Source organism: Antrostomus carolinensis, unplaced genomic scaffold, assembly GCF_000700745.2.
Source record: "Antrostomus carolinensis isolate BGI_N321 unplaced genomic scaffold, ASM70074v2 scaffold4194, whole genome shotgun sequence".
NCBI classification, from domain to species: Eukaryota; Metazoa; Chordata; class Aves; order Caprimulgiformes; family Caprimulgidae; genus Antrostomus; species Antrostomus carolinensis.
In genome coordinates, this window is record NW_010309916.1 from 1 (window position 1) to 11,634 (window position 11,634).

Genomic DNA, 11,634 nt, shown 5'->3' on the forward strand with positions numbered 1-11,634 from the left:
CCCCAGGTCCATTTCCCCTACGCTGCTCTCTAACTGGTCTAACTGGTCTCTAACTCTCGCTGGTCTGTCCCCAACCTGTACTGGTACATGGGGTTGTTCTTTCCCAGATGGAAGACTCTACACTTGCCCTTATTATATTTCATTAAATTTTTCCCTGCCCAGCTCTCCAGCCTGTCCAGGTCTCGCTGGATGGCAGCACAGCCTCTGGCGTGTCAGCCACTCCTCCCAGCTTTGTGTCATCAGCAAACTTGCTGACAGTGCACTCTGCTCCCTCATCCAGGTCACTGATGAATATATTGAATAGTACTGGTCCCAGTACCGACCCCTGAGGGACCCCACTAGACACAGGCCTGCAGCTAGACCCTGTCCTATTGGCCACAAATGTGGTCAGTGTTTACAGGGAAAGACATGGACTGTTTGAATTATCAAGAAGAGAGTAAAAACAACTTATATAGATTACTGTAATGCTTTTTTTTCTGTAACCTCTGCATTCACTTGCCTGTTACCAAAAGTTATGATGCTTTAAGTGAGAAATTGAAACCTTATGTTTTTATCAGTTCATGGAATCACTCTTTTAACGCTGGAGGGCTTACATTTCAATGGTGATATGCTCTTCAAACATTTAATTTTTTTTTTTTTTTGGTAGGCTTTTTCTGTGGTTTCAAAGCTGCTATCTCAGCGGAAACTTGACCTGCTGGATGAACTTGTATCAGCAGAGGTAAATGCTTTCCATCTCTTATTCTAGTAATTGATTTTCCATTAAGAAGTAACATGCATTCAGCCTGTCATTATCTACAAATACTGCCAGTTGGGTTTAATTGGAAAAAATAGCATAATGTGGACAATTGTTTGTCTTGCAGCTTTTTTATGTTTAATTTCACAGCATGAAACTTAATTTAAAGTTACTGTATTTAAAGAAAAAAAAATTTCGTGTCATTGAACATAAGGGCCAACTGCCAAAATGATTGCTGGTATACCAGAAAGGATTGAAAGGCTCTGGGTTCTGGATGGCCAGGGGAATTGCATACCTCTGTCTGTTGGTGTAGGCCGATTGCTGATGCTTTTGGTGTGTGCACCAGAATTCTGATGAAGAAAGGAACTAGTTTATGCTCATCCCTGCTGCACTAATACATTCCCAGCCCTGAGCAGATCATGCAGACAGTTACTGGTCTCAGCTGGAAGGCCTTGGTCTTGTGTCATGATCTCAGGGATATGGCTGACCTGGCTAGTTAAACATCAGTGCTGTGTGTTCTGTGTTTTTATTAATTTTTGATTGCTGAAGTTGTCTTGGCCTTCCCAGGGGACGGAGGTAGCAGATGCATCAGAGTCAAGTGGAGGAGATACTTCAGGTCTATGCCTTGTTACTGGATGTCAGCTTGGCCTGCCCTATTACCACCCATGTCTTTGCAGCAAAAATTTTGGTGCTGTTCTAGTGCATCCCCACTGGACAATCTTGCCTGCTATCTTTGAGCAGAAATAGCAATAAAATGTGAGTTTATTTCTTATAGTTGTTTTGAAAGAGCATCTCCTCTTCCTCTGCTCATCTTAAATTCTTCAGGTGATAGGGTTAATATTGATCCAGAGGCTTCATATAGCCAGAGCATTTAGTGGCTGAGACTGTGATACCACACTGTTTTGTTGTTGCTTTGGTCGGTGAATTTTATACCTGCAAAATGTACTAGAAACCAACATCTTCTAGTGAAGGTCACGTCTTGCTTCCATGTGACCTCTGGATTTGTTTGTTACTCAAAATGGCAATTCAAGTTAGCCTAAAAACTGAGTATGAGTTAAAAATAAATGCTGCACACTTCATCCTTCCTTGTGACATGTCTTTCTCATGTGGTGTTTGAGGTGATGCCTCTGTTCAGTTTGTGCACCACACCCTTTTTCTACTTAACACAGCTGTGTAGGTCTTAGGACACTTGAATACTAGATGTCAATGTGATATGGGACTAAAGTCTCAGGGCAATGATTTTTCAGTCTTTTCTGATTATGTGTAAACTTCTTCTAGTGGAAATATGGATCACAAAATGGCACAGATAAACTTAGTGGTAATGGAACTTATTTTCGAATAAATTTGTAAAAGATAACTAAGAAATAATTGAATCAAAAGCTAAGGAATATACACATAGCAGGAAATCAGCAGTGAGAAGGCAGAGTGTAAGTATGATTGTGGAAGCAAGCTTACCTGGTATTTTCTGGGCTTACGTGCTATGCTTTGCAACTTCTCTTTTGACAGTACTGTTTCTAAACATTTTTCAACATACTTTCTTTTCATTGATTTGACTGTTAAATGGATCATCTTTAATATCGCTGAATTAGGGCTTATAAGTGCCCAAACTTCCCATTGCTTTTTCACTTCTGCTGTTGTACATGTTACACAAATGTTTTAGTGAAATAGCTCGTTTTATTAACTGCAGTAGAAAAGGTTGTTACTCAATTTCCTAATGAAAATCTTTCAGTTTTTCTGATTTTAGGTACTTCAGGTGCTGAAGGAAAAGATTTCTTTGCTCCCTGACAACCACAGGGATGCTTTAGCAGCTGACATTGATGCAATCATGTACACAACAGAAGGAGATGTTCGCATTTACTATGATGATGACGGTATGTTTGGAATTCTAAAACATTTCAGCAGTGGGCAGCCTTATTTCCTGGTTTTGCTCCTAAGCAGGCATTCTCCTTACAGTTGTATTTTTAAGTAGTTTTGCATTCCTTTTTCTTCTGCTTATAGTTCTTCTATATATAGTTCCCTGATTTCCGTTTAAACCAGAACTTGAGAGATTATTGTCAATAAGTCACACTACTGTTTTGACTTCTGTTTAGGTCTTGCTCATTGTAATTTCAGATTTTTACGTTATTAGTCCTTAGCAATCTCAAACCACACAAAAACTATTATTCTTCTACATGCAGAAAACTGTTGCTTCAGCAATGAAAATATATCTTCCAAGAAGAATAGTGAAAGCTGGATAATGAAATAAATTTTGTTGTCTTTGCTTCTATTCTGCTTTTATGGAATGCACTTTGTTCTAGGACTTCTTTATTTTTTTGAGCTCCAACAAGTTTTTCTTTTGGTTAAATACCAGCATTATGTGCTCAATCCACTGTCAGACACAGTTGAGATGGTTTATTGTCTAACCATGGGTCTTCTAATGAGCATTTCAGATTGTCAGACCCAGTGATCTTTTTTCTTGTTTTGGGGGTTAGGGATTTTTTTTTTCTCTTAGTTTACTCCTGAGTTTCAACTACTCTACATACTTTTGTATTATCACTAGTTGGCCTTGGACTTTGTGGTAGACAGCTTTTTTTCATACGATTTGATTATGTACATTGTCATACAACACTCATGATAAAATACATGCCTTTCTACAGAGTGTTTTTTATTGTTGCTAAACAGCATGAGTATGGCTTTAAATAGCTTTATTGTTCATTATTCTATCATGCATTCTTTATGGCTGAAGTCAGTTGCCCTTCCAGGGTCTCACTAGAATATATGCTAGATAGCAAGTAGGAGTATTTGACCAATGAGAAAAATAATATCTTCCTTATGCTTTGATTTATTTCCAACAGGAAGAAAGTTTGTTAGTATCCTGATGCGCTTCTGGTATCTGAATGGTGCCAACCTACCTGATGAAGTACCGGGTGAAACCAAAGTTTTCCAGATTGTGTTTGGAGATGAAAGCACAAAAGAAAAAAGACATCTTTTAACAGCAAACTATGAGTAAGTTTACTTGTCTTTTGGTTTTTTTTGGAAACTGAAAGCATTCACACTGTGCCAGTGCAGAACTTAGTATGTTTTAATTTACCTTGATTCCAGTATAAGTTAGTTCTCATCCAGCTTTCCAGTTTTTATTCTAGGGTCAAATTTTTTAAATACCCCTTAAAGTCATTATATTATTATCTTGCTTATAAGTAGGGATTAATGAGAACTCTTTCTCTGTCACGAAGAGCAGTAGCTGGAGCATTGAATGAGGTTTCTGATCTTCTTCTATACTCCTGCAGCTTTCAGGAAATAGGCTAATATTGGCCCTTGTTTCCCATTTCTTGTAGCACAGCTAACAGCAATGCAGTCAAGCCAAACAGCCAAGTGTGGTGCTGTTGACTTGTCACTTCCTGTATAAAAATCAGAACTGCAACTAGCTGAAAAAGTAGCTCATGAAAGAGGAAATTTTTTAGACAAATGCCTTCTGTTCAGTAATTCATGCCACTGATCCAAGCCTTCAAAGCACATATGAGGTAGATGAATATTCACAGAAATGCTTGTAAATAGTGTCTGTATTAGTGTACTGATCTCAGAGTAATGCAGAAATATCTGCACAGTTAGCAAAATGTACTGAAAATAGTATTTGCAGAAGTTGGAAAAAATGAGGATTTTTGTGAGAGAAATGCAATGTAATCAATCACTTCTATACTCATGTTTGAAATGGATAGACTGTGGTGTCTAGATGATATGGGGCTCTGAAACAAAGGAAACAACCTGAGAGACACCAGTGCTTTTTGCCTGGATGGGTTTTTATGGATCCATCCCTTAGCCAAATTCAGCATGGTTTTTAGAGGTGGAGGCTTCTCAGGCTCCATTAACCTCAAGAACCTCCCCTGAAAACCCTAAATATCTATTTGTAATCCCCAGGAGAAAAATCTTTGCAAGTATGCATTCCTTCTGCTATTTGCAGTGGTAACCTAAAGTCAAATGAGCAAAGATACTACAGGCCTTAGAAGCTTAGTGTTAAGTATTTGGGTGTCTGGAGAAGACAGTTTCTGGGAGTGGATTTGCATGTAATTGCAAAGCAGTGAGGTTATACTGCTCTTCTCCACAATATACAGGTTACTTTGGAGCATGAATATTCAGCTTGAAGCTCAGTCTTCAGCTTGAAGACTTATCTTTAGATGACAAGCAGTCAAAACTGACGTGGTCAGGGAGGAAGGCATTAATGACTAGAAAAGGAAGAGGAAGATACTTTGAAAATAGGGATGGGTGTTTTAATTTTCCTGTCAACAGCTGCGGAATTTTCTTTCAGGAAGATTTAGTACTACTGTTAGCTTGATTTTTGATGTATTTCTGAAAATATACTTCTTTAAATTAAAGTATAGTTCAGTAAAAATGAAAATTTTCAGGTACAGTACATCGCATGTGATTTCTCTCTACGGTGCAGTTACCATCCCATTAAATGAAACCCTTTATTTAGAGATTTAGTTACTGCTATGAAAGCTGAGTGCTGACTTGATATCAGGGCCTTTACTGTTGCTGCTTGATCCTGTCTGTGAAATCCAAACCAAAACACTCTCAAGTCAGTGCCCTTTGTTTCTTACTGTAGAATTAACGTTGATCTTCTATTTTGGGCCATAAGCATCAGAGTCTAATGAGCTCTTACAGGAATAACTTTGAAGTAAAATATTTCTTCATGACTTCTTGGTGGTGTTAGTAGCTCTGTAAGGATCAAGTCCATTTTAACAACACTTACTGTCTTTCTTTTTCCAGATTCCAAAGGGAATTTACAGAAGGAGCAAAACCAGACTGGACAATTACACGGATTGAACATCCAAGGCTATTAGAATAAATGCCTCCTGGAGTCTTTTTGTGTACCACTGTAAAGGTTCTGATGTAACAAATATCAGACTTTTTTTGGTCTCTTTTTTCCCTTCCTGCATCTCCTCCAAAAGAGGGATGAATTTTGTATGTTTGATTTCCCAGAATTGTTTCCAAAACTTACACTATGCTGCAGCATTACAATAAAGCCTTTTCCCTGGAACAGGCTACTACAAGTTAATTGGTACTAATGCTCATCCAAGGCATTTGCACAGTGCAGTTTCATGCAGGCCGGTATTACGGGTATGTTGACTTATTACATTCTGAGAAGAAATTTTACTACTTGAAGATAAACAACACTTGCATGGCTGGTGGCCCTTCTGAGTTATTTTCATATGTTTCTTTTTTCCCTAGGGACTGTACAATATATGTACAATAGATGAATGAATAATATGCAAGATGAAATAGAGGTAGATGGACTTCTTAGATTGTCTAGCCTGAACAGTTCCTTTTGAGGTAATCTTGCTTTTGAATATATTTGAGATTAAGAAAGTTAGAGCCATTATCAGTATTTGGTACAGGATTAGAGTAAGATAAAACTTTTAGCACTGCACTGGGAAAATGCGTTAAAGATATATGTACATGTATTTTGAAAAATAAAAACAACATTCCTTTCAATTCGATCACATACAGGCAAATCCATGTTTAGATGTTCATTAAAGAAAAATAAGTCGAAAACATGAATTTAAAAGGGGAACTAACAGTGAAACTAAGTTAAGTCCTCTGTTTGAAATGCTTGTTGAAGAAATGAGCAAATAGTTAAAATCAGATGTTGCAGCTTAACAATTTCCCAATTCTCAGATTCTCTGTTTCTGGAACATGAGATCCCTGGTGTCAGTAGCTTAAGATTTTTATATGCATATCAACAGTAGATCATCATAACAGGCTTTTTTTATCGCCTATCTCAACTTTAAAGATAAAGCTCACTTTCTACCCAAGTGTGTTGTAGAGATTCATGCAGTGTTTTGAAAATGTAAAGTAAGTATAATCACTGTGATTCACAGTAGTTGTGATTGAAAAGTATAAGTAGTTCAGCTCTTTTGATGCAGTGATATAATGAGAAGAATGTTTAGAGCTTATCAACAAGTTTTTATGTCAAATCTTGGCAAAATATTATGGTATTTTGCTCTGCCTTAGCAGCAGCAGCCTGTCCTTATAATGGAGAATTAGTTATTCGTCCCCTGGACAAAGTTCAGTGATGACAGAGAGCCTTGTCTTCAGGGGTAAAACAAAATTATGTATGGAAAAGTTTGAGGCAAAGTGAAAAATGTTTATTATTCTGTGGGCCATTTGCAGGAGTGATGCTCAACGGTAGCATGTCCAGTTTGGCCACTGAATGTTGTGCCACAAGAAGCTGCAATCAGCCATATTTAACATAGCAACAGGAGAAATAAGTAGAACAATAGTGAAGTGTGTAGGTGCACTTCTAAAAGAAGTCATTATTATGGAGTAGAAGAAGACAAAAGCCAGTGAAGCCATGTTTATATTCAGGAGTGTCTGCTTTCACATTAAAGTAACAGAGTTCTATCTAGAAATGCTAGATATTAGCATTATTTTAATTTGGATTATTTTATTAGTATCTTTTTTATTTGATTGGATATATAAAAATAAGTCTTTGTCATGACTGATGAGAGATTGCCCTTTTACTAGTGAGTGCTCCATTTTTCTAAGCAAAGGCAGAGTAGACCCTTCTTTATGACTAATAATGAAAAAAATTTTTTCTTTGCTATAAAAGTTTTAGTTGATATGCACATGTTCCAAATTGATAAAAGAGTTTTGCTGGAAAAAGATATGTCGTTGGAAATTTACATGCACTATTTTATTCTTTCAAAGTTGTGTTTGTCTTACAGGTTTGGGAGGGTGTCTGTTGTATGTTTGTGCTTTTTTTCCCCCTTTAATCTTAATTTTAAAAAATTATCCTGGAGACCAAATCTCCATCAGATGCAGAATTACCCATGACCTTACTGCACCATAAATAAATTGGAAAGGCACATGAATTATTAAGCATACTGTACTGGAAAGTGGTTTGCTTCCACAGTGAATAAAAGTGGTGTTGTTAAACTGGATTTACAATCTAATATTGGCTTCAGAAAAAAACACTACCCACTCACAAAAAAAACCAAAACAAAACCAAAAATAACCCCAAACCCAACTTGGAAGGACTGGGCAAATGTACATCTTAAAGAAGAGGACATTGAAGTTTAGAGGAAGCTTTAACTCCTTTTTATCTGCCATCCATACATTCTCTGTCATAAATCTGATTGTCATAGCAATTAATCATACTGAAAGTGAAAGTTGGTGAAGGGTGTTTGTCATCTTATGACATCCATGTTTTCTCTTGTGGAAATATTTTTCTTCCGTGTCGCTTGCTCAGGCAAAACAGGAACTTCTGGCTTCTACGTTGCCAGCCAAAAATATCCACCCAAACCTCCTATTATCTAAGATAAGAAATTTATTCAGTGTCTTCAAGCTAGCTCCTAGTGAATACATTTCTATATAGTATAAAGGTTGTCCCAATTCTCATGGCAAAAAGGATGAGTAAAGGGTTAAGTTTGCTTCATCTTGATCTAAGACAAAGATGGAAGAGAATATTGTCTTGTAATTTGGGGTTTTCCAGTGCTGCCATTCATACTCTAAAAACCATAATACTAACGTGTTAACTTAAAAATTCTAAAAAGGAGCTAAAGGAAGTGTTTTATTAGAAACATCTTCGTGATTTATCAATAATTATACTGAACAAAGAACACTGGAACAATGTGGGGATCTCTGTGTCACAGCATGCTGATACTCCCAGATTCTCTTGCTGATTTGTCTCAGATATCACCTTAAAAATCAAAGTGTGTAAGGATTTGAGTGTGCTTTATTTCCTTTCTATCTTATTGCCTGACTTCCATTTCTGCTGCTTTAAGTCAGGAGGACAAGTACAATTGTGTACAGCCTGTAAATCCCCATATATGCTGATGTAAAATACTTGCAGTTTCAGCCTGCAAACTTCTTCATTCAGACTCCAGTAATTCTTGAAAACAGTGTTACCAGGTTTGGTAGTGATTTTTACGTTAAAATTCCTGTCTCTAGTAGCAACACAGACACTTCTGATTCATGTTACACAGAACAGTGAGGTCACAAGGTGTCTGCACTACACTTGAACGGGGGCTGGAGATTCACAGTACCACATTCTTCTCCCCTGGGTGAAATAATATTTCTTTAGGTTCACATGGAGTTGGGGAAGCCTATGTTCATCTGAAACTGTGGTCATGTTTACTAATTACTGACACTGCTCAACTGTAAACAGCTGCTTGGCACAATTTCAATGCATGTGTTTAAATCTTGAGAAGCACTATTTAAATCTGGCCAACAAAAACCCCATTAATTCTCACGCCCCACTCACCAGTAGATGGCCTTGGTCACAAAGCTGTGGTGGCTGGGAAGTGACTGGCATTAATGAGAATGTAAGAGGGATAAAGAATAAGATGGTAGAGGCATTGATTCTCATTTAAGTGCTATTTAAATAAATCAGACTTGTCTTATTAAAAAGTCTTGATGTTGTTCCTGGCTTTCATCTGGAGTCAACGACAGTGTCTTGTGTTCTCTCTGCAGTGCCCACCTGTTTTGAAATGGCAATTTAACAGCTTGCTTAGTATGGGAAAGATGAGTTGTACATGTGAATTCACACAGGTACCTTAGTATCTGACAGTAGCAAACCTTAGTTTTATATGCACATTTTAAAGTATATTTATCATGTTGATTGTGGTTCCTTTCCCTCCTGTCCCAGCATTGTCTGATTAGTTTGGATTCTATGTTCAACTTTCTCCAGTTTTTAAGGCACGTTCAAGCTTGACCATACCTTCACATCAGGTTATATTTAGTTAATTATTTTCAGGTCTTACGACTGGAAAGCTGCTTAGTGGTAAAAGTCATATTGTCATATTGTCACGATAGTGACAAACTCCTTCAAAACTTCTCAAGTCCTGTGCTTCTCCTTTTAGTTGTGTGGTTAAGGTTATTTTCTGTTCTGTGTGCCTCATTGGCTGCAGGTCTGGGCCTTTGAGATTCCCTGCAGGCTTTAGTCACATGATGCCTCCCAGCTTAGGTGAGATGCAATACAAGTGTGTGTGGTGGGAAGTGTTTTCAGCTGCATTCCTTCCTCATATATGGATGTGACAGTTGGTCTCTAAGCACTGCACCATGTGTGGGCACAGGTAAGAGGTACTTAGTTGTTAAAAAAGCAAGCATTGCCTGTGTAGCTGTGCTTTTGTTCTTCTAAGGGAGAGGCAGCTGGCCAAATGGGAGTTGCACAGTGAGTACTGACCACAATAAGTCATAGGAATTTCCCTCCTTGTCTTTTACCTTTTTTTTTTTTTTTCCCCATTGCTGATCTGCTATTTTGGGGGGTTTTTGTAGTCCTGGCAAATAGGATGGAGGTTGAGGAAGTCATTGTGTACATCTATAGCACTGTTGAAAACACCACCTTTGCCACAACTCTGTCTCTTACGTGCATTTTGTCCAAATTCAGTGATGTATGCTTTTCCTAATAGAAGCTCCTTCTATTGAAGTTGATAGGGAAACTGTAATGGATATTAATGAGAGTCAACTGCAGCTTTTTCACTGCCTTTGAAGTTATTATGTCAGAGATAGAGGGACGCTAAAATTAGACATGCTGAAGTTTCTGTTGCGTGCCATTTGCTGCCTCCTCTGCTGTTACAGAACAAGACTTTTGATAGTGAGTTTGGTATTGTAGTGCTCAGGATCTATGAGGGAAAGGAGGAGGGCAAGGAAAGTGCATGTGTAAGCAAGGTCACATCACAGTAGCATCAGGCTGTCTGGACAAGATTGTCCACATGGATAAATCTGCCTTTTTGCTGTTGGAAATCTTCTATCCCCAGTTTGCTACTGTTGCACCTGGCAGAGGAGATGGTATTTCAGAAGGAACGCAACCCTTTGCCTCAAGGACATGGGAGATTAGGCTCTTACAGGGAAACAAGTGGTGACTTGAATGTTGCTCTAATTCACATTTTGCAGTTGACAGTAACCTTCTATTTAACAAGCTATACTTCTACTCTGATTTGGGTGTGAAGGAAGGATCCAAGTTTCCAAGATTAGAGCTGAAGTCCAACCTTAAGTTTGCAGAGATTTCACAGTCTGGAGAGGCTGCTCAGGTAAATCTGTAATAAATCAGAGCAGCTGAAGGCTGTCTGTGCCTTACACTAATTAGTAGCTGGCACATCCCTAGAAATCAGGAATGAAAAAGGGGAGGGGGAAATGCCTTGATAATCCCTCTCATCTGAACTTTCTGGAACCAGCTGGCAAATGCAGCATCTATAACTTAAGTACCAGCTGCCAAGTTGGGAAACTAAAGCTTCAGTGGTGCAATTAGATTAAGTGGTTAGCCTTCTTAAAGCCCATGGGTCTGTCAGAACATCAGTTTCTGTGCTTGCTGGTGGCATGATGCTGTTTGAGGACCTTCAAGCTTCTTATCTGCAGTACAGCCAAACAAGGTCATTACTTGTGATGTTATTTTTGTAATGTATGTATCATTTTATAAACTGAGAACTGATGAATATAAATAATGGTTTGGGGGATTTTTTTAATATACTTTCAGAGGCAACAAGGTTGAGAGACTACAATATAAAGTGAAGAGCAAGCTAATCAAAATGAATTTGTGTAGTCCATAACTCATGTCATGCAAGGCATTGACCGTTAAACAGGTGAACATCTAATCACTGTTGTCTTGATTGGGATGGAAATTAAGTCATGAAGAGATCCACCTTGGATTGGCCGCTACCTGAAATCTCTCGCTTGCATGTTCAAGGTGTATGTATTATTAAAATCTGTAATGAGCTTGGGCAGGCACTTTGTGCTTTTTAATTACCAGTGGAGTGACTGTCCCTTAGGACCACCTCAGGCTCAGCCCCCTGTAGCAAAACCTCCTGAGCTGTTAGTCTGTTTCCTACATTTTTGTCCTTAGTATCATTAAATCACCTTTTTTTTTCTCTGAAATAAGAGGTATTTTTCATCAGGTAGAACAATAGAGAAATCGCTGATCCTCAGGG

General features: G+C 38.1%; 1 protein-coding gene across 1 annotated transcript; it reads left to right on the plus strand.

Moving 5' to 3' along the window:
- Window positions 1-646: 646 nt before the first annotated feature.
- MAIP1 (matrix AAA peptidase interacting protein 1) lies at window positions 647-5,906 on the plus strand (the record flags this gene model as incomplete). The annotated part of the gene is made up of 4 exons (XM_010166221.1): window positions 647-718; window positions 2,478-2,604; window positions 3,568-3,718; window positions 5,477-5,906. Coding segments are annotated over 4 exons (429 nt in total), but the record flags the coding sequence as incomplete, so codon positions are not given.
- Window positions 5,907-11,634: the final 5,728 nt, after the last annotated feature.